The 19,090-nt window shown below is 38.5% G+C and overlaps 5 protein-coding genes across 8 annotated transcripts; 4 read left to right on the top strand and 1 right to left on the bottom strand.

Annotated features, from left to right (window-relative positions):
- The first annotated feature begins 952 nt into the window (after positions 1 to 952).
- LOC147923155 (APO protein 3, mitochondrial) lies at positions 953 to 2,354 on the top strand. The gene is made up of 2 exons (XM_087499976.1): positions 953 to 1,355; positions 1,431 to 2,354. Exons 1-2 carry the CDS (start codon positions 967 to 969, stop codon positions 2,254 to 2,256), a joined length of 1,215 nt encoding a protein of 404 aa, XP_087356102.1. The 5' UTR covers positions 953 to 966; the 3' UTR covers positions 2,257 to 2,354.
- A 21-nt stretch (positions 2,355 to 2,375) lies between these two features.
- LOC147923154 (protein FLX-like 4) lies at positions 2,376 to 3,746 on the bottom strand. Of its 3 annotated transcripts, none has more exons than XM_087499983.1 (3): positions 3,566 to 3,746; positions 2,774 to 3,343; positions 2,376 to 2,689 (listed from the first exon to the last, which is right to left on the bottom strand). In XM_087499983.1, the coding sequence occupies exons 2-3, from the start codon at positions 3,340 to 3,342 to the stop codon at positions 2,548 to 2,550; spliced, it is 711 nt and encodes a 236-aa protein (XP_087356109.1). In that variant the 5' UTR covers position 3,343; positions 3,566 to 3,746; the 3' UTR covers positions 2,376 to 2,547. The 3 variants fall into 3 exon arrangements, with proteins under 3 accessions (XP_087356109.1, XP_087356111.1, XP_087356110.1); XM_087499985.1 differs by having other exon boundaries at positions 3,448 to 3,712; XM_087499984.1 differs by having other exon boundaries at positions 3,500 to 3,636.
- Positions 3,747 to 3,860: 114 nt separating this feature from the next.
- Positions 3,861 to 7,200, top strand: LOC147923153 (uncharacterized). 2 transcript variants are annotated; one of them, XM_087499960.1, is made up of 6 exons: positions 3,861 to 4,077; positions 4,230 to 4,664; positions 4,769 to 4,882; positions 4,985 to 5,445; positions 5,747 to 6,811; positions 6,903 to 7,200. In XM_087499960.1, exons 2-5 carry the CDS (start codon positions 4,239 to 4,241, stop codon positions 6,756 to 6,758), a joined length of 2,013 nt encoding a protein of 670 aa, XP_087356086.1. In that variant the 5' UTR covers positions 3,861 to 4,077; positions 4,230 to 4,238; the 3' UTR covers positions 6,759 to 6,811; positions 6,903 to 7,200. The 2 variants fall into 2 exon arrangements, with proteins under 2 accessions (XP_087356086.1, XP_087356087.1); XM_087499961.1 differs by having other exon boundaries at positions 3,900 to 4,077; positions 4,204 to 4,664.
- A 1,619-nt stretch (positions 7,201 to 8,819) lies between these two features.
- Positions 8,820 to 12,326, top strand: LOC104762311 (protein BONZAI 1). The gene is made up of 16 exons (XM_010485575.3): positions 8,820 to 8,975; positions 9,087 to 9,134; positions 9,224 to 9,372; positions 9,489 to 9,537; positions 9,707 to 9,763; positions 9,897 to 10,082; positions 10,180 to 10,314; positions 10,442 to 10,503; positions 10,595 to 10,688; positions 10,771 to 10,885; positions 11,008 to 11,084; positions 11,172 to 11,309; positions 11,390 to 11,554; positions 11,641 to 11,754; positions 11,842 to 11,938; positions 12,048 to 12,326. Exons 1-16 carry the CDS (start codon positions 8,820 to 8,822, stop codon positions 12,143 to 12,145), a joined length of 1,740 nt encoding a protein of 579 aa, XP_010483877.2. The 3' UTR covers positions 12,146 to 12,326.
- Positions 12,327 to 17,505: 5,179 nt separating this feature from the next.
- On the top strand, positions 17,506 to 18,928 carry LOC147923152 (ethylene-responsive transcription factor ERF114-like). Its single transcript, XM_087499981.1, has 2 exons — positions 17,506 to 17,865; positions 18,275 to 18,928. The coding sequence occupies exons 1-2, from the start codon at positions 17,634 to 17,636 to the stop codon at positions 18,781 to 18,783; spliced, it is 741 nt and encodes a 246-aa protein (XP_087356107.1). The 5' UTR covers positions 17,506 to 17,633; the 3' UTR covers positions 18,784 to 18,928.
- The last annotated feature ends 162 nt before the right edge of the window (positions 18,929 to 19,090 follow it).

Raw genomic sequence — 19,090 nt, 5'->3', positions numbered from 1 at the left:
GAACTTGCTCCAAAGCATCTCGTCCCTCCGCTTTGTAATATCCTAATCCCACAACAAAATTTGTAAGCTTTGCAACGCTTACTTTCAAAAAGTCCCTTTTGATCCTAACATCCAATCCCACCCAGTATAACCTCAATCTTTTAAATGTATCCTCACGCGGGTCTGGACTCTTCTTTGACTCCCAAACTCTTTGTTCAGAGTTTTTCATAGTAGAACCAACAAGAGTCTTGGAAGAAGCGATACGAGACTCTGCATCTCTGATTACTTCCAACAATCCATTATTCTTTTCGTCGAGTACTTTTTGATCTTCCAAACTCAGTGGACCATGTTCAGCTGGGTTCTCTGCCCAAGTAAGAGTTAAACCATGTTTTGCTTTCTCCACAGCCTTCTTGAGATACAATACTGACCCAAGCTTTTTGCCCAACATGTGGAGTGAATTCGCACAAAGTGGTGATAACCCATCATCTTCCGAAAGACACTCTACAGAACCTAACAAGAATGCGACTTTCACGTCAGGGCTCTCTGCTTTTTGCGCTAGTCCCAAGAATACGTGACCTTCTTTGAGACGAAGATGCCATGCGTCTTTATCTTCCCCATGGACTAAAATCAAATCGTCAATGATCTCCAATGCCTTGATGTAGTTTCCTTCACGGAAGTGACGTGTAACATCTCTGTAGAGTTGTGCGCCCTCTTCATCATCCTTGAAAGAAGGCTCCATAGCAAACGATTCTTTTCGCTTTCTTGTTCTCTAGGGTTTTTTCAAAGCTTCGGAGAGACAAAATCTGATTTGCGAGAAGAAGAAGCAGAGTAGAGGGCAAGCGGGAGTCTCAACCAAAAGTAACAGCAAGGTACACGTGGGAGCCACGTGACAAGGCATGTGAAAAAAAAAAAAAAAAAACTGAGAAAACCCAATTTTTCACCATTGGGGAATTCTATCGAACACCTTATGTGCATTTGGGAGCAAAAATGCAGAGAAGAAAGCTAATGCAAATCTCAGTCTCCGTAATCAGAAAATCTCATTATTCAACTCCCGTTAAATCTCTAACCACCAATCACGACGTTCCAGTTGTCGTTGTTGATGATGACGATCCTCTCTACGCCGACGTACCCAAGCCACGGAAGGATAAATCAGAGAGGAAGCCGTATCCGACTCCGATGAAAGAGTTGATTCGTCGCGCGAAAGAAGAGAAGCAACTGAGAAAACTACAACCATGTCGAGTTCTGGAAGATCCGCCGGATAACGGTTTACTTGTTCCGGAACTTGTCCACGTGGCTCATTCTGTTCACCGATGCCGCAACTCTTTGCTCTCCGGCCTCTCTAAAATCATTCACCATGTTCCTGTTCATCGCTGCAGGTTACATTACTATTCCTCTCCCTTCTCTCTTTTGATTTGCTTATATATTTGAGAACTTGTGTTGTTTTTGTTCAGATGCTGCTCTGAGGTTCATATTGGCAAGGAAGGTCATGAAATCAGGACTTGTACAGGTCCTGGTAGTGGTTCAAGAAGTGCGACTCATGTCTGGAAAAGAGGAAGAGTGAGCGATGTTGTCTTGTTCCCAAAAAGTTTTCACCTTTATGACCGTGCTGTCAAACCGAGAGTTATACACGACGAGAGATTTACCGTCCCTAAGATCTCTGCGGTTCTCGAGCTATGTATACAGGCTGGTGTAGACCTTGAGAAGTTCCCATCAAAGCGAAGATCGAAACCTGTGTACAGCATCGAAGGACGGATTGTAGATTTTGAGAAAGTCAGTGATGGAAATATAGAGACTGCAGTTACTTCTACTGTTGAGCTTTTACAAGAAGATGATCGTTGCAAGGTTGAGGAGAAGAAGAGCTTGAAGGAATTAAGCATTGAGACGATGGAGTCATGGTTTGAAATGGTTTTGGGGGTCAGGAAACTGATGGAGAGATACAAAGTGTGGACTTGTGGGTATTGTCCAGAGATTCAGGTTGGTCCAAAGGGACACAAAGTGAGGATGTGTAAAGCGACAAAGCATCAGATGCGAGACGGAATGCATGCGTGGCAAGAAGCTACTATTGATGATGTGGTTGGTCCAAACTATGTGTGGCATGTTAGGGATCCTACTGATGGTTCTGTTCTTGATAATAGCTTGACGAGGTTCTACGGCAAGGCTCCTGCGGTTGTGGAGATGTGTGTTCAAGGTGGTGCACCGGTACCTGATCAGTACAAGAGTATGATGAGGCTTGATGTGGTTTACCCTCAACGCGATGAGGTCGATCTAGTCGCTTGACCTCTTCTTAAGTATTGGGGATTTGTGTAATGAATGCTTAAGAGTACACTTGTTTGTTTCTGTGGTAGAATATTCTCAGCAGATGTTGTGATCGACCATTTGAACACTTCTCTAACTCATTTTCTCAGAAAGGAACAGGTTGATTTGAAAAAAAGGAAAGCTCATATATATATATATATATATATATATTAGGAAAGATGAGAACACAATTGTGGTTCTTGTAATCCCTTCCTAAATAGAGGAGCCCCAGCCTCGGCCTCTTTGGTCTCAAATCTAAAACACATTCAATTCTCAGACGTCTTTGCTCCTTGCGGTTGCGATTTCACTTCGCAGCTTCTCAATCGTTTTAACAGCTCCGATTATTTTCCTCTCCATCTCTTTCAATTGCTCAAGTTTCTCTACGTTCCCACTCTTCTCTTCCTCAAAATCTTTCCTGTTACATAAAAACCAAATGGTTAAAACAACTGGTGATCAATAGTTAACAGTTACTTGACATGTAAAAGACTCTTCTTTTTACCGTAATCTCTGGTGCTCCTCTTTCAACCGCTCAAGCTCTTGGCTCGACGCCTCTAAACCCTCTGCCTCAAGACAAACCTTCTTCAACTCCTTTACCACCAACTTCACCTGTGAAGCAAGCTCTTCGCGTTCTCTGGCCAACCGATGAGCTTCAATGTGAGCTAATTGCACCTCCCTCCTTATATTCTCTCTGTTCTTGATCATACCCTCCATTTTAGCTATTTTCTCAAGAGTCGCCCGGATCTGAATCTCGGTGTCTGTTTCCGTCTTTCTGATGTGAGCTCTTAGCCCCTGGACTTCACGGTCAGCCACGGTTAAGTCTTCCTTGAGAGCTACGTAGCTTGAAGCTAGTTTCCGGTTGTCACTTGAGAGCCGGTCTATCTCAGCAGCTTGAGCTGCAATCTTGTTCTCTAGAATATCGGGAAGAGAGATCCGTTGGTCTCGAAGATGACGCGGATCCGAAGCCGAAGAGATGGTCTCATGGTGCCTTGATAATGATGACCCACTAGTTGACATGCCTTGGCTCACTCTGCTATGATGCTTTGAACCTATCCTCTCCCTTGAAGACATTCTACAGAAGAAAAAAAGATGACCTCCACTCAAAACATAGAACTTAAAGATTAAAAATCAAGAAAGCTAATGAGATTCAGTAATCGAAGAAAGCACAGAACAAACCCTAGGTTCCTATCTTGGCACGAGCTAGAAGAAACCCAGGAATTGGACGAACCTTAAACTAAGGAGACAAACCAATTCTAAGAAACCCTAGTATCATCCGTATCACAATTCGACGAACCTGAAATTCACAAATAGAGATTGATCTCCGGAAGAGGCAACTACAGGGCTTTTATGTTCTGAAAAGCTGATCTCTAAATCAACTCAAAGACTAGAGATCGATTTCACAACTCTCAAATCAAAGACACCAACTCTCTGGTCTGGTCTCGGCTTGTGTCAGAAAGTTCCAACTCTCTGTAATTGTTGTTATTTTTACGATGGGTAAATTAGTTTTGTTTAAAGATTTGGGTCTTAATAAAGGCCCAATAGATAGTTATTGGCCCATTTAAATATTTAGCCTTACACGTCTGTCACGTGATTCTCTGTGAAAGTCATCTTCTCCGCGACACCTTCATGAACCAAAAACATACTTATATAGAGAACAGAATCCAACTTCTTCTATCAATTCAGATTCGCACGTTGATCCTAATCTTAAATACAAAAATCAACACCTAATTATGACCTGATCTGATATTACCTCTCTTATTCAATCTTCCTGATTTCTCAATTTCAGTCCTAGGGTTTCAAATTCCGGTAAGTCACTTTTTGTCATTTTCATCTCTCTCTTTGATTTTTTTTTTCCGTTTGATTCTCAAAACCCAGATCGTGTGACGTATTTATTACTATTTCTTGATCCCACATTTGTTTTTGTAATTCCAGTGACATATTCGCGTACTTGTTTACAGTTTAAAGAGATGGCCGAAGCGATGGAGACGGAGATGGAGTTATCTGATGGTGAACAAACGAATGCTAATAATGCATATGTTGCTGCTTCCCAAAACTCTGCTTCTGCTATGTATAACAGAAACCTTTTGGCTGCTTATGGGAACTCACCCACTGGATTAGAGAAAGTGATACAAAGGAGACCTCAGGTTCATCATGAGCAGCTGCTACCTGGTTATATCTTTATGTGTAATGCGAGGACGAAAAATGATTGCTACCGTTACCGTGTTTTCGGCGTTCCAAGAGGAAGAAGAGACGTTGTTGAGAGTATCAAACCAGGGATGAAGCTTTTCCTTTATGACTTTGAGAAGAGACTTTTGTATGGTGTCTATGAAGCTACTACTGGTGGCAGGTTGGATATTGAACCTGAAGCTTTTGACATGCAATATCCTGCTCAGGTAAGCCTCCTGTGAACACACACACACATATGCTTTCGTTTAGATAAATCATCATCTGAATGTGTCTAAGATTGTTCTTTTTCTCTTTTACTTGATTTTGGCAGGTTGGATTTAGAATCCTCATGAACTGTTATCCCTTGCCAGAAAACGCTTTCAAGTCTGCTATCTATGAAAATTACAAGGGGCCCAAATTTAATCAAGAACTTGCTCCTCACCAAGTAATACACTTTTTCTTGCTTTTTTTTACAGCACAGGTTTTTTTAAGTTCCATGCTTACCTGCTTGACTTTTTAGTAATGATAATTGTTCCATGGATTGCAGGTTATGTCTTTGTTATCATTGTTCCGTCCATTTACTGCTCCAGAGATCGATCTGTTACCTCAGAGATTGGCTTCTAGAGCTCCAGCACCAAGGACTCTATCTTTTGAGGAAAGGTTCATAGCTGCTACACAACTTAGAAATGCTTCATCTGTTTTAGATCCTCTGTCTGCTCGTCATGCAGAACCACGACCTGGCTCTCTTATGGCCCATCAGTCTGCTCCCCGCACATCTCTGCTCCAACATAGTTACTCCAGACAAGACGACTACACAACCCCACCTAGAGATAGTCTGTCAAATTTGAATCAGCCTTATTATCCTACAGAAGCTCGGCAGCAACGGTTGCTCGGAGACCCTCCTCAGTCAGATCCTCCTCGGTCAGACCCTCCTCGGTCAGACCCTCCGCGGTCATCTATACAGGACCCTCAACTTAAATACCTTACCATTTTATCTAATATTCGGAGGTAACTATGGTTGTAGGGGGTTTTGGTATTCCTTTAGCCAATTACTTTGTTGATTTATTACCCTATTTCAGTTCCAACTTGAACTTTTATCTTATGCCAAATATGTCGATCATAACTCACTAAAGAACTGATATTTGTAGCCATCAGACGTTTAAAACCATAGCTATATGTGAATCTGAGAACTCTGCTAGACTCCAGGACCTCCACTCTGCAGATGTTTACATTGTTCCTATTTTCTGGTTTTGCAGTTACCTATATGTGAATGTGTAACCATAGGTCTTGGGTTTATTTGCTATGACAGATACGGAACTGCTTCAGATTGCTTGGCGTCAGAAAGTGAATATATTCCGGCAACACCATCAGAGAAGGACCAGTTTGCGTCACCTTATTCTGATAATAAATATCACCCGTCGACGTTATCTGGGAATGAGCATCCTTCTGCACCTACAGCTAATGGGAGTGTGTATAGAAGTGAGTTCTATACTTCACCATCACAAAAGGAAGGGGAAGCTAGTCAGCAGCATGAAATCCCGGCTAGGACCTACTACCACCCAGAAGCATCTACAGTTTCAAATACTACAGTGTCCATGCAACCAGATATGCAGGCAGTTAGTGCTTCTCAATCTCATACTGAGACAGCTGGCTATCCTACACCGGCACATGGTGAAGCTTCACAACCAGCTGCTGGAGCAATTGCTTTCACACACCAACCTCAAAGTGTAGCGGGTAACTATACCAAGCATATACAGGCTGGGAATGTGGAAGAAAGTACTCAATCGTATGCTGGAACAATGAGTTATCCGCAGCAGCAATATTATGCAGCTATGGGGCATACTACTCAACTCTATGCTGGTGGAACTGGATATGTTCAAAACCCCCATGAAATTGGGTACGCCCAGCAACCTCATGTTACAGTAAATGGGTACCCTCAGCAACCCCATGCTACAGCAACCGAGTACTTTCAGCAACCCCGTGCTGCCACAGCCGGGTACACTCAGCAACACCATGCGGCATCAACCGGGTATTCTCAGCAACCGGCAGCTGGGTATGCTCTACAACCACATGCTCAAGCTGCTGAATACACAACGCAACCACATGCTCAAGCTGTTGGTTACATGCCGCAATACCATCCTCAAACTGTTGTATACAATCAACAAGGTGTGATGCAAGGTTCTGTACCAGGGGCTCCCGGGACAGCTGATTGGAATGCTGCAAACCAGGCATATTCTGCAACAGGAGATTGGAATGCGGTGAATCAGTCTTATTACCCTCAAACAGCGGATGCAACCACAGCCTATTATCAAACATCTTAAAAGTGTTGCGAATCTGGGATGGCAGAGAGAGGACTCTGTTAACTCTCGTATACGTAAGGAATTTTCAAACTCAATTGAGGAGCATTGTATCGGTTCAGGTGAGAAACAGTTTGCTGAAAACACCTCTTTGCATTGGTATTGCAGGACGTGGGCAACTTGTGCGTGGTGGGGAGGCATGGAATCAAACTGGTGCACTCAAAAGAAGGTCAAGGACATTATAGCTAGAGTCCCCAGCTCGTTTACTGTAAGTTTTTTTTCTAAAAAAAAGTTCTATATAATGGTTTGATCATATTCATATCTGAGCTGCACAAGAGGAAATGCCTCAAACCATCAAAACTTCTTGAAGTCCCATTTCAGGAGTGCAATCTGAAATGCAATTCTGATTGGGATGTAAAATTAAGAATCTTTTATCAGTACTTATCCTAAAACATTTCTTTTGGTATGTTCTTGTTTAATATTTGGGATTTGCTATTAAGAATAATACCTTAAAAGATGAAAAGGTTCACCTTAAAACACACGAATTTGTCAAAATCGCTCTCTCAAACGCAACCTAAGGACCAAGAACATGTTTATTGGCTCTAAACCCTTAAGCCCTATCTGTTGGTAGAAAAAGAAAGACTTTGCTTTGGTTTTGAGTTTTCTCTTGGGGTCCCAAGTCTCCCACTATGTATGTTTGACCACTTGCACTGCAATTTCACATGTTGTTTGTTTGTCTCAAAAGGATAAGCTTTTTCCATTTCTGATTTTCTGCAACTAAAAGATATTAAATCACACCTCTCTTTCCCTCTGTTGTATATGTGTAACGTTTGTTAGCAAAAGAAATTTACGTAGGCTCTGGTCCTGCCCTCTTCTTCTTTCTTTTGTCAATGGTCCTGTCTGTTTACAGCTATGTGGTTGTTGTGTCACACAGATCATCAAAATATGATTGACAAAGAAGAAATTAGCATTGGCTTATTTCACTCAATAAATGTCTATATAATATGTGTGTATATGTAGATAACTTGATATCTTATCCAGTTTTGAAAGTCACATAAACATAGGCATTAGGATGATTTCCACAAAATTTCTGAGCTGTGTAAACTATACGACTTGTGTTGAAGAGAGATTAGAAAAAAAAGATGGTCTCCTCATCCAGGGTAAATAATTAATTATGTATGTAAAATGTGTGTAAATAATTCTCACCAGTGTGGGTGGGGGGTATTTTAATTTCATAATCCTCTCATTCTATGGGCAATTTTGTAGCGTTTTCCAAATAGTTGTGCCAACTGCCAAATAGTGTAACAATTTGTACTAGTTTGAAAATTTCTCTCAACTTTTCTGTGAATTAAAAGAATAAAAAAAAATTATAACAATAAATAAACCCAAAAAAAAGAATGAGAGGTCTAGTTGTTGGCTTAAAGAAAAAAGAAATACAAGTGTATTGCAAAATAACATGATTGATCACAATTATTAAGAAAAAAAGAAAGTGTTTTGTCTATTTATCTATTTATATTTATTGACCAGCCTATAATACAAACATACATCACAGATAATTAACACTGATTCAATTGGTTTTAAATGATGTATTAACAAATATGTTTAAAGAAAAAGAAGAACGATAATGTTTTGAATTTTGTACATAATAATATTTGTTTCAAATTGACTGACACGTTTACTAAGAGAAGCTGATAAATACAAAAGTTAATTTCTCAGAAAATAGCTGAACGTTTCTGGGATACTTCGTGTTAGAAATAATAATAATAATAAATCATTTTCTAAAGTCAATATTAATTAAATAAATGATGACAAAAAAAAAAACTATAAAAAGGGAGATGAAGGGAGGGAGACGGGTCAATTGAAAAAAAAAAAAAGATTGACTTGGACAAGTTGAGTTGGGTCCCATTTACTCTCTGCTCTCCCAATTTTTTTTGTTTGCGTTTTCTCTCCGTCCTTCTTCCGTTTGGGGTGTGCCCAAACACAAATTCTCAAAAACGGTTGTTGTTGTTGTTGTTTCAATACAGGTGCTTCTTCAGTTTTTTTTTTTTTTAATCTGTGAAGTGAAGTGAAATTGAGAGAGAGGGGATGGGGAATTGCTGCTGCTCCGATGTCTCTTCCGGTTCTGGTGCGATTGCCGGCGTTGGTGGAAGTGCTTCCTCCGCCGCTCTCGCCACCACTAACGACGCTCTTGATTACTTTCTTAAGTCTAAAGGCTTCAACGGTCTCTTCTCTCAGATCGAGGTTTTTATTAAATTTAATCTCTCCCTCCGCCATACACGTTTTCTCACAATTTTACGAGTCTCTCTCTGTATCTGACGATTTTGTGTTTTTTTTATTTTTTATTTTATGCAGCTATCGTTTTCTGCTTCTAATTTGCGAGATCGGGACGTGCTCTCCAAGGTTTGTTTTACTTTTGCTTTTCAAATTTTTTGGCTGCTCCTATGTTTTTTTTTGATATCCTCTCTACTTAAATGACATGTTTCCTGTAGAGTGATCCAATGGTGGTTGTTTATAAAAAAGAAAAGGATGCAACTCTTTCTGAAGTGTTTCGCAGTGAAGTTGTTTTGAACTCTTTAGCTCCCAAATGGATTAAGAAATTTACTCTCGCTTATCATTTTGAGACTGTCCAGATTTTGGTGTAAGCTTCTTTTTATCTTTCTCTTTTTTTTTTTTTTTTTTTTTTTTAAATGTGTCAATGAGGAAACAAATCAACCGTCTTGTTCTTCTTACCTACTGAAAGGTTTTATGTACCAGGTTTCGTGTGTTTGACGTTGACACCAAATTCCAAAACTCAAGAGCAGAGGTAATTTTGCTATTTTTCTTGTCTCTTTATATGTGGATATGAGCACCCGCATGCTTGTGCCTCAACTTGCTTTGTTTCAGTTTCGTTTGAGAATAGTTGTCATGCACAACCTTGTTTTGCTTAACAGTGTAATACATAGTGTACTTACTACTGAAGGTCTACTTTTCAGATGCTTAAGCTTGACGATCAGCAGTTTCTTGGTGAGGCAACATGTGCATTGTCTGAGGTATCCACTGCTTAATTGCTTCCCTTCTTTATTTTACAGACATATATTAGCGTTGCAATATATGTTCTCTGAGATGCACAGTATAAATTCGTTTTATTGCCTACCTTACAATTTTTATCTTTCAATCACGCAGATAATCACAAAATCGACCAGGACAAGCACGTTAGAACTCAAGCGTAAAGAAGGCGTTGCTCCACAGTCTCAGCCTCACCACGGAAAGCTTATCATCCATGCTGAGGAGTCCCTTGCTTCTAAGATTACAACAGAGGTTGTATTTAGATGTTCCAGTTTGGAATCTAAGGATCTTTTCTCAAAAAGTGTAAGTTTGTAATTTCTTTCTCTTTTACCATTTTTACTAAAAATATGGTTCTGACTATAAATATAACAATATATTTCTTTTTGCCGCTTGATTTTAGGACCCCTTTTTGGTGGTGTCAAAGATTGTAGAGCATGGTACTCCAATCCCCGTGTCTAAAACTGAAGTCCGGAAGAACGATCTTAATCCAATTTTTAAACCACTCTTTCTTAGTGTTCAACAAGTGGGGAGTAAGGTACGGGAGATCTCTTATATCTGAGCTTCCAATAAATTGTAATGAATGAATACAAGGTCTGTTTCTCTGTTCGAGATGCATGTGAATTCACAGAAAGATATCTCAAGTTCTTTCTATAATCCTGCAGGATAGCCCACTGATAATAGAATGCTCAGACTTTAATTCCAATGGCAAACACAGTCTTATCGGGTAACTTAAATCTTAAAGCTTAACCCATTTTATTTTTGGAATGACTTAAGCTCCTAGCTGACATAACTACTTGTTTATTTTGGGTGGCCAGAAAAGTTCAGAAATCACTTTCGGACTTGGAAAAACTTCATTTGGCTGGCCAAGGAATCAATTTATCTTTGCCTACTGGTGCTGGACAAAACAAGGTATAAACCAATACGAAAAGGTTTCCTAACATTTTCATGCCTTTTCATGTAAGCTATCTAATACCATTGATCGTTATTTTAGGTGTTAAAGAGCCAGCTTTTTGTGGACAAGTTTACCGAGACTGTCCAGCACACATTCCTAGAATACTTGGCATCTGGGTTTGAATTAAACTTCATGGTAGCAATTGATTTCACAGGTATGTATTGCACCACTGCGGAAAAGCCTATAAACTATACATGCGAAAATAAATTATCAACAATATATGTTATCTCCATCGCCTTCCTATACTCTAATCCAAACTTTTCCACTGTCCTTCAGCTTCAAACGGAAATCCCCGCCTTCCTGATTCTTTGCACTACATTGATCCTTCGGGACGATTAAATGCCTACCAGAGAGTGAGGACTCAGTGTTACTCCATTTTCTTATAATTAGCAGCGACTGTGACTGTGACTAAACAATCATGATCTCTTCTTTTATCTCAGGCAATAGTGGATGTTGGAGAAGTGTTGCAGTTTTATGACTCAGACAAACGTTTTCCTGCCTGGGGATTTGGAGCTCGTCCGATCGACAGTCCAGTTTCTCATTGCTTTAACCTCAACGGAAGCAGTTCATACTCTGAGGTACACAAACTTGACTTTGAAATTAAACTTGATGTTTTCTCGATTCACACGCCAATTATGCTTTTTTCTCTCTCTCTCAGGTGGATGGGATTCAAGGTATCATGAATTCATACACCAGTGCCCTCTTCCATGTCTCTCTTGCAGGGCCTACCCTTTTTGGTCCGGTGATCAACTCGGCTGCAATGATCGCCAGCACGTCTCTAGCTCAAGGTTCACGGAAGTATTACGTCTTATTGATCATCACAGTGAGTATATTATATATAAAAAGAAACCAACATCACATAAAATAACAAATCAGAGATTGTTTACAAACCAAAAACTCTTGTTGCAGGATGGTGTTATAACAGATCTTCAAGAAACAAAAGACGCATTAGTCAGTGCATCGGATCTGCCATTATCAATCCTCATTGTAGGAGTTGGAGGAGCTGATTTTAAAGAAATGGAGGTAAAACATTATTGCTTTCCAAAACACATTTAAGATTATTACAAGTATATCTGATCGATCTTGTATAAACTGTACTTTTGTTTATAGATACTAGACGCAGATAGAGGAGAAAGGTTGGAGAGCTCTAGCGGGCGACTGGCTTCACGAGATATTGTTCAGTTTGTGGCACTACGAGACGTCCAACGTAAGTGTAGTTTGATTGATGGAGTTTATAACCGCAGGAGACCCATGAGAACGCTAGTTTTCTGGTTTGGTGGGGTTTTTTAATGTGTTGTGTTTGTGTTACCTTGCAGATGGAGAGATCTCAGTAGTACAAGCGCTTCTTGCAGAATTGCCTTCACAGTTTTTGACGTATATGAGAATCCGTAATATGAAACCTATTCCTCCATGAAATGATCTCGTGTGTAAATGAAGTGTGTACATAACTACATATTATACATTTACATCAACCACTACGGCGGGTAATCGTCGTACGCCATTACATTGGCTTTTTTTTTTTTTCTTCTTCTAATAATTGTGTGAATCTGGTAGGATGTAGTATATGGTTTCAAATGAAGAGACTCATTATACAACATTTTGTGTTTGATTTTCTTTCCTTCAATATTTGGAGTTTGAAGAGATCCGTTTTCACTACAACAAAACACGTCTTTTGCGATGGACAAATATATCGCGAATCCCTCGCAAATCGACAAAAGCGAGAAATTTGCGAGAAAAATCCGTTCCTCGCAAATCGCGTCTCGCAAATCGGTCAACGTTGCAATTCCCTCGCAACTTTTGCGAGGAAATGTTGTCCCTCGCAAATCCCACGCATTTTGCGAGGAACTATTTTGCGAGGAACTATGTTTTACCTCGGCATAAATTTGGTTCTTCACAATTAGTGATAACCCACCAGAAGCACTACTCTCCATGTTATCCGCTGATATTAGCTCAGACTCAGCTTCAGCTATCTTTGACGACACTTCATTGAACACCTTCTCAGACAGTCCATCAACAAACGACCCATCATGTTTCCTATGAGTGTCTGCTAGTACTCGCAGGAAATCAGGTAGTGGCTCACCAGTACTCTCAGACTAAAAACAGAGAAATCAAACAACTATATTACTATATTATAGATATGATATGATTAATGAACTTGTATTAAACATAGATACTTACAAGCTTTCGTGCTCGGGCTTTAAAAGAGGTCTGACCAGAACGGTGCTTATGTATTTCGGTGCCATCAGGATCACTATACCAACATTACGGCTATTGATACTCTTTGCTTCTGATTTTGGTTCACACCAAAAGTTGACCAAGCCATCCCATACAGTAGGATCAAGCCACCGCGGCATTGCGTCATTACCTTTCTTCCTCCACTTACCCTTCCACCGAGACACTTGATCACTCATCCGGGTCTTCAACTTCTTTTCAAACTCAGCTCTAACTCTTCCATTGATGGACGCATCCCAATTATATGTTTGCTTGTAAAGACATAAAATGAATTAGAACCAAATTCGAATGATAAACACACAAAATCTGTAATTTAAACACAACAACAATTTGTAACTTACCGCAAAAGTTTCAAACCACCGGTTTACAACCGGACCTGGTGTTTGGGTCCAATTGGCATGAGCTGATTTGAAATCTCTTTCAAAAATGACCCGGACAGTAGCAACAGCCAAAGAATCCTGGTCAAACCTACAAAACATAAGATAAAAGGAATTAGGATCATTGAAAATACAAAACATAAAGATAAACTATATGTTAGATACATAACATTCTCACCAGATAGTACCCGGAGGTCGCTTAGGATCCAGTTTTGGTAAGCCAGCACGCCCGGGACTTGCAAGTAACTCTTCCAAAATGAAAAACACTTGAGAGGCACTTGCACCGTTGACACGCGACGTTGATTGCTAAGGAGGAGGATCATTTTGCTGAGGAGGAAGATCATTTTGCACCGGTGAGGTACCTTGAGAAGAGGCGGTAGAATGTAGCCTTTGAGCAGAGCCAGTAGAGCGTACCCCTCGAGCAGGGACGGGAGGAGATAATCCTTGTGAAGATATGAACCTTGTGTAATGGTTTTGGTTGACAGATCCGTTTTGGTCTCGAGAAGACATCTGAGAAGAGAAGGAGAACATGTAAAAATCATTAGAACCCTAAAATTATCCAAAATTAAAAACAAAAATTAAAACCCCTAAAATCGAATCGAAACCCTAATCCCAAAATTAAATCCCCAAAATCGTTACCCTAAACCCAAAATTAAATTCCCAAAATCGAAACCCTAAACCCAAAATTAAATCCCAAAAATCGAAACCCTAATCCCAAAATTAAATCCCCAAAATTCGAAACCCTAAAATCGAATTAAAAACCTAATCGAATCATAACCCTAAACCCCAAATTGAATCCCCAATTTCGAAACCCTAATTTAGAAGGGGAGAGGAGGAGACTTACCAGCAAAGAGAGGAGAGATCGAGTCGGAGATTAACCGGACAAGAGATTCAGAGGACAAGAGAGAAGTGGAGGAGTTAGGGTTCGAGAAGGGTTAATCGGACCTGAGAGAAGAGGAGCAGACTCACCGGAAAAGACAAAAGAGATCGGAGAAGAGAGAAGAAATCGGAGAAGAGAAGGATTAGGGAACGGAGAAGAGAGAAGAAATCGGAGAAGAAGGGTTCGAGAAGGGTTTCTCTTTTGGCTGCGGATTAGTCGAGGTTTGAGCTTCGCTCAAACTAGGTTTTCTAATTATATATAAAAATACTATGTCGCAAATCCCTAGCAAATATTGCTAGGGATTAGCTATGGTCCCTCCCAAATCCCTAGCAAGCATATAAAAATATGTAATTAATATTTCCAGAATTTGCGAGAGAATTGCAAGAGACCGTAGCAAATCCCTCGCAAAGTCTTTAGGGTTTAGGATTTGCAATTTTCATTAGTGTCCTCTCTTTGATTATAAATCTTGAATGATATCATTTTAATCATTAATAGTAATGAAATTAGTCTTAAAGGTAAAGGTTCAAGGGTTTAGGGTTGTTATTTGCGAGAGAATTGCTATGTATTGAGTAGTTTGCGATGTATTTGCGACGAATTTGCTATGGGACTAGCAAATCAGTCGCAAACTGGTCGCAAACCGTGAATATTTAATTTGTAAAAACCATCAAAATAAATTAAAAAAATTAGTCAAATAAACTTTCAAGTATATTATAAGGTCCAATGGTGCCATCATACTCTTTTCTATCATCAAACATTCCAAAATTGTCCAATTTTGTATCTTACTCTAAACATGATGATCCTCTACACTATATCACACATATGTTCATTACATTGAGACAAATATATGCCAAATTGTCCAATTCTCCAACAATTTTGTGTTGCACTGCTATCTTTGATTATAAGTCTTGAATTCATCTTTTTAATCATTAATAGTAATGTAATTAGTCTTTAGGGTTTAGGATTTAGGGTTAAGGGTTTAAGGTTGTTATTTGAGTAATTTGCGATGGATTTGCGACGAATTTGCTATGGGTCTAGCAAATCAGTCGCTAATTTGTCGCAAACCTTGAACATCTAATTTGTAAAAACCATCAAAATAATTTTAAAGGTTAGTAAATTCACCTTATGAACACGTTCAAATGTATTTCAGAATAATTATATTAAGTTTTGTAATATTTATAAAAAATTATTTTCCTAACTTTGCAATGGATTTGCTATGGCTTTCGCAATTCACTCACAATTTCATAGCAAATTTGCTATGGAATTTGTTTTCGCAAAGTCGTCGCAATATTGTGATGGATTTGCGAGGGATGGGACCTTCCCAGCGAATTTGTCGTGAATGCGTCGCAAATGAGCAGCGGATTTGCGACGACCCTGTTCCTCGCAATTTTGCGAGGGATATGCTTGGGTTTTTTTATTTTTTGTAAATCCCTCGCAAATTAACCGCAAATTTGCGAGAGCTGAAATCCGTCACAACATGTCCTCGCAAAAGGCGTGTTTTCTTGTAGTGTTTCTGCATCTTTCTTTTATTACAAGAGAGAATAGTGAACATCCATATAAACCTTACTATTTCATTCAAGTTGCAGATGAAAATTGCATGTTATCCATTTTCATCTAATGATTTGATATGATAAAAATTGTTCAAAAATTCATATGTCAAAAGGTTATGCTGTGGGTGGAATCACGTTTAGAAAAGTGAACAAATGGTATATTATTCATCACAATAAATTTTCAGTAAAATAAAATAGTTAGGTGTCACTGTCACATGGTGATCTAAAATGTAGAGGGAGTGAGACCAAAGACATTTTTACGGTAATACTGTAGTTTAAAGAAAATTTTGATCATAAACATAAATAAACCGCCGGTTAGGGAAATGGTAGTTGAACCTAACAACTACGCATGCAGTACACACACACACATGATCTTTGTTAGTCAAAGTGGGTATGGATTACATTTACAAGTCTTACATTATATCCACTTGACACATTGTAGTATACATAAGTTCTCTCTACCTGTCAACTTAGTTAGCTCTTGACTTTTTGGGTCAAGACTTATTCATATATCAAAACTTTTTACATTCAAACCAATAAAATTTAGTTAGGCAAGTGCTCCTCCATGAAGTAAATAAATTTATCTCCTTTCGAAAGTAGAAACGTGTACACAACTCAACCCTTACACTAGAAACTATATAACGTCTACAAAATATATATAAGCTCTATCTATATACATGTAATCAAATCCATACGACACAATAATATAATGTGCTTACTAGATAACTTTTCATTGAATGTCTGCTACACCTTTACGATGCCTTATCGCGATTCTCTGACTCTAGAGTATACAAAAAGGAGTCTTGGGAAACAATTCGAAAAGACTTCAAAAAAAGTTTCCCTTTCAGTTTGAGTGTGTGTACACGGTTCTTGGATTTAGAGGTCTTGTTGCAAATATTTACTCAACCAGTCATTAAAAATTAGATTCACTTCTCACGTACGCAAACTCTTATTTCATTTTTTAATTCACGTTCGACATACAAAAGGTGTCGGTTTACATCACTTAATATTATTATAGGGTCTTTTTGTTTTAGAGAATGTCGATTTTTGACGAAACAAATAAGTGTCGGTTTACATTACATTTACAACTAAGAACGCGATACTGCTTTTATATTTTAAAATTATTATTCAAATAAAAACAAATACTATTACTATATCTCTTTCCTTTGGTTCCATGAATGCGTTAGCCCTTTCATACAAAAAAAATGATTAAACAAAACATGAACATGCATGCGCAGTTTCTTATCTTCTTTATTGTATTCTTTTCACTTTTGCATGTTTAGTTTTTCCATCTCGTGTAGGTGTAGTATTCTTGAGGTAATCTTTATATAATATCATCCTCCTTTGATAATTTAAGTTCACATCCACTTTCCTTATTAAGAAAAGTTTAACAAACATTCTCATGTTAATATATATACGTCTTCATTTTTATATGTACATTGATCCGTACTGATCGTACAAACATATTTTTTAAATACGATAACAAAGCATGCACATAAAAACTAATTGTTAAAGACGAAAGAATATGAAAAGGAAAAAGAGAAAGAACTAAAAGAAAAACAAACTTAATTAAAACGTATATTTTTTTTGTAGTTCATATGTTCACACGTAGAACACTTCCTCTATATATAAAAAGCCTCAAAGATTGCAAACCCCCAAAAAAAACTTTACTCTCTCTCTTTCTTCATTTGACTTCAATCTAATTTCGTCTCCGCTCCTTATCGTTTTCTTGTTCTTGATGTTGAAAGATACCACAAAGAAAACACTGAGCAACCCAAAATTCTAAATCCTACATCGGATTTTGATATTTTCTAGAGAAAAGGTTAGTTTTTTTTTAACTAATTTTTAGCAAAAGTGGATCCTAGAATGTATGGGAACTGGCCCTCCAATGAATCTGAGGAAAAAGAGGAAGATGAGAACTTATTCCCGGCTTTCTCGTCCCGATCTCAACACGACATGCGTGTTATGGTCTCGGCCTTGACTCAAGTAATCGGAAACCAACAAAGCAATCCTCATGATAACATTATTGATAACCATCCTTCTGTGTATAATCCACAAGACCCTAATCAACAAGTGGCTCCTACTCATCAAGATGAAGGTATACATACATATACATGTTCATCTCTATGTTGTGTCTTTTTTCTCTTTTAATGTTTGAAACTATGTTCAAGAATTTGGAAATTTTGTGAAATTTTCATATCAGATAGTAAAAGTGTAAAACCCAAACTTAATATAGACAGTTGTAACTTAAACTATGCTTTTCAGTACTCCTTTACCAACAACGGTTCTGGAATTACCAAAATGTGAGTTTAAAGTTTTAACATGGAGATCTTGTTGGTAGTATATATATATGGTTTAGATAAGTTAGCACTAATATATTATGATATATATTTAAATCCATACAATGAAACATCTAAAATGTTTACATGCACTATGCATATATGTATGCGTAGACCATGCCGAAGATTTAATGATTTCAATGTTTTTGTGACTTCAATATAATTAAGGAAACTTGAGGAGAAGGCATTATAGAGGGGTAAGGCAAAGGCCATGGGGAAAATGGGCAGCCGAAATTCGAGATCCCCAAAAGGCGGCACGCGTGTGGCTCGGGACATTTGAAACCGCTGAGTCGGCAGCTTTAGCATATGATGAAGCAGCTCTAAAGTTCAAAGGAAGCAAAGCCAAACTCAATTTCCCGGAGAGGGTTCAGCTCGGAAGTAACTCTACTTATTACTCCTCAAATCAAGTTCCACAAATCCAACCGCAAAATAATATACCATACAACCAATATTATCAAGATGGGAGTAGTAACGATATGCTAAGTTTCAATTTGGGAGGGGGATTTGGTAGCACTAGCGGTAGCGGATATTCAATGTCATATGATCATAGTACTACTACTGCAGCTACAACTACTTCTTCGTCTTCTGGTGGCTCTTCTAGGCAACAAGAAGAGCAAGATTATGCCAGGTTTTGGCACTTCGGGGATTCTTCTTCCTCTTCTCGTTCAGGTTTTTGAGATATTAATTAAGAGATTTGAATTACTTGTGATTAAGTCTCATTTAAAAGTTTAGGTGGTGATATGTTTCTTCACTGTTTTTGAGTGTTAATTTTTGTCCTCTCTTTAAGATTTCTTGAACGTATAAGTAAGTATTATTTCTTGATTTAATCAGCTGCAACATTTTTGGTCATAAGTTACAAGATTATCTCACCAAGCCGCAACGCAAGATAAAATGCTTATTACATTAGGCGTAATTCTTGTTTTAACTTGGATGTGCAATAGTATTATATGTTCCGTTAATGTTTGACCAAGCTTCAACTCAGTG

This window comes from Camelina sativa, chromosome 18 (assembly GCF_030686135.1).
Source record: "Camelina sativa cultivar CO46 ecotype springtype chromosome 18, ASM3068613v1".
Classification (NCBI taxonomy): Eukaryota; Viridiplantae; Streptophyta; class Magnoliopsida; order Brassicales; family Brassicaceae; genus Camelina; species Camelina sativa.
This window is presented reverse-complemented; position numbering and strand designations above follow the sequence as displayed.

What these genes read in the sequence shown, in the direction of transcription:
- LOC147923155 (XM_087499976.1), top strand. Translation starts at nt 967, where the DNA reads ATGCAGAGAAGAAAGCTAATGCAAATCTCAGTCTCCGTAATCAGAAAA. An exon ending in GTTCCTGTTCATCGCTGCAG is followed by an intron (nt 1,356 to 1,430) that starts GTTACATTACTA and finishes GTTTTTGTTCAG; the next exon opens with ATGCTGCTCTGAGGTTCATA.
- LOC147923154 (XM_087499983.1), bottom strand. Translation starts at nt 3,342, where the DNA reads ATGTCTTCAAGGGAGAGGATAGGTTCAAAGCATCATAGCAGAGTGAGC. An exon ending in GAGGAGCACCAGAGATTACG is followed by an intron (nt 2,690 to 2,773) that starts GTAAAAAGAAGA and finishes TTTATGTAACAG; the next exon opens with GAAAGATTTTGAGGAAGAGA.
- LOC147923153 (XM_087499960.1), top strand. Translation starts at nt 4,239, where the DNA reads ATGGCCGAAGCGATGGAGACGGAGATGGAGTTATCTGATGGTGAACAA. An exon ending in ACATGCAATATCCTGCTCAG is followed by an intron (nt 4,665 to 4,768) that starts GTAAGCCTCCTG and finishes TGATTTTGGCAG; the next exon opens with GTTGGATTTAGAATCCTCAT. An exon ending in ATTTTATCTAATATTCGGAG is followed by an intron (nt 5,446 to 5,746) that starts GTAACTATGGTT and finishes TTGCTATGACAG; the next exon opens with ATACGGAACTGCTTCAGATT.
- LOC104762311 (XM_010485575.3), top strand. Translation starts at nt 8,820, where the DNA reads ATGGGGAATTGCTGCTGCTCCGATGTCTCTTCCGGTTCTGGTGCGATT. An exon ending in GGCAAACACAGTCTTATCGG is followed by an intron (nt 10,504 to 10,594) that starts GTAACTTAAATC and finishes TTGGGTGGCCAG; the next exon opens with AAAAGTTCAGAAATCACTTT. An exon ending in CTGATTTTAAAGAAATGGAG is followed by an intron (nt 11,755 to 11,841) that starts GTAAAACATTAT and finishes TTTTGTTTATAG; the next exon opens with ATACTAGACGCAGATAGAGG.
- LOC147923152 (XM_087499981.1), top strand. Translation starts at nt 17,634, where the DNA reads ATGTATGGGAACTGGCCCTCCAATGAATCTGAGGAAAAAGAGGAAGAT. An exon ending in TCCTACTCATCAAGATGAAG is followed by an intron (nt 17,866 to 18,274) that starts GTATACATACAT and finishes AATATAATTAAG; the next exon opens with GAAACTTGAGGAGAAGGCAT.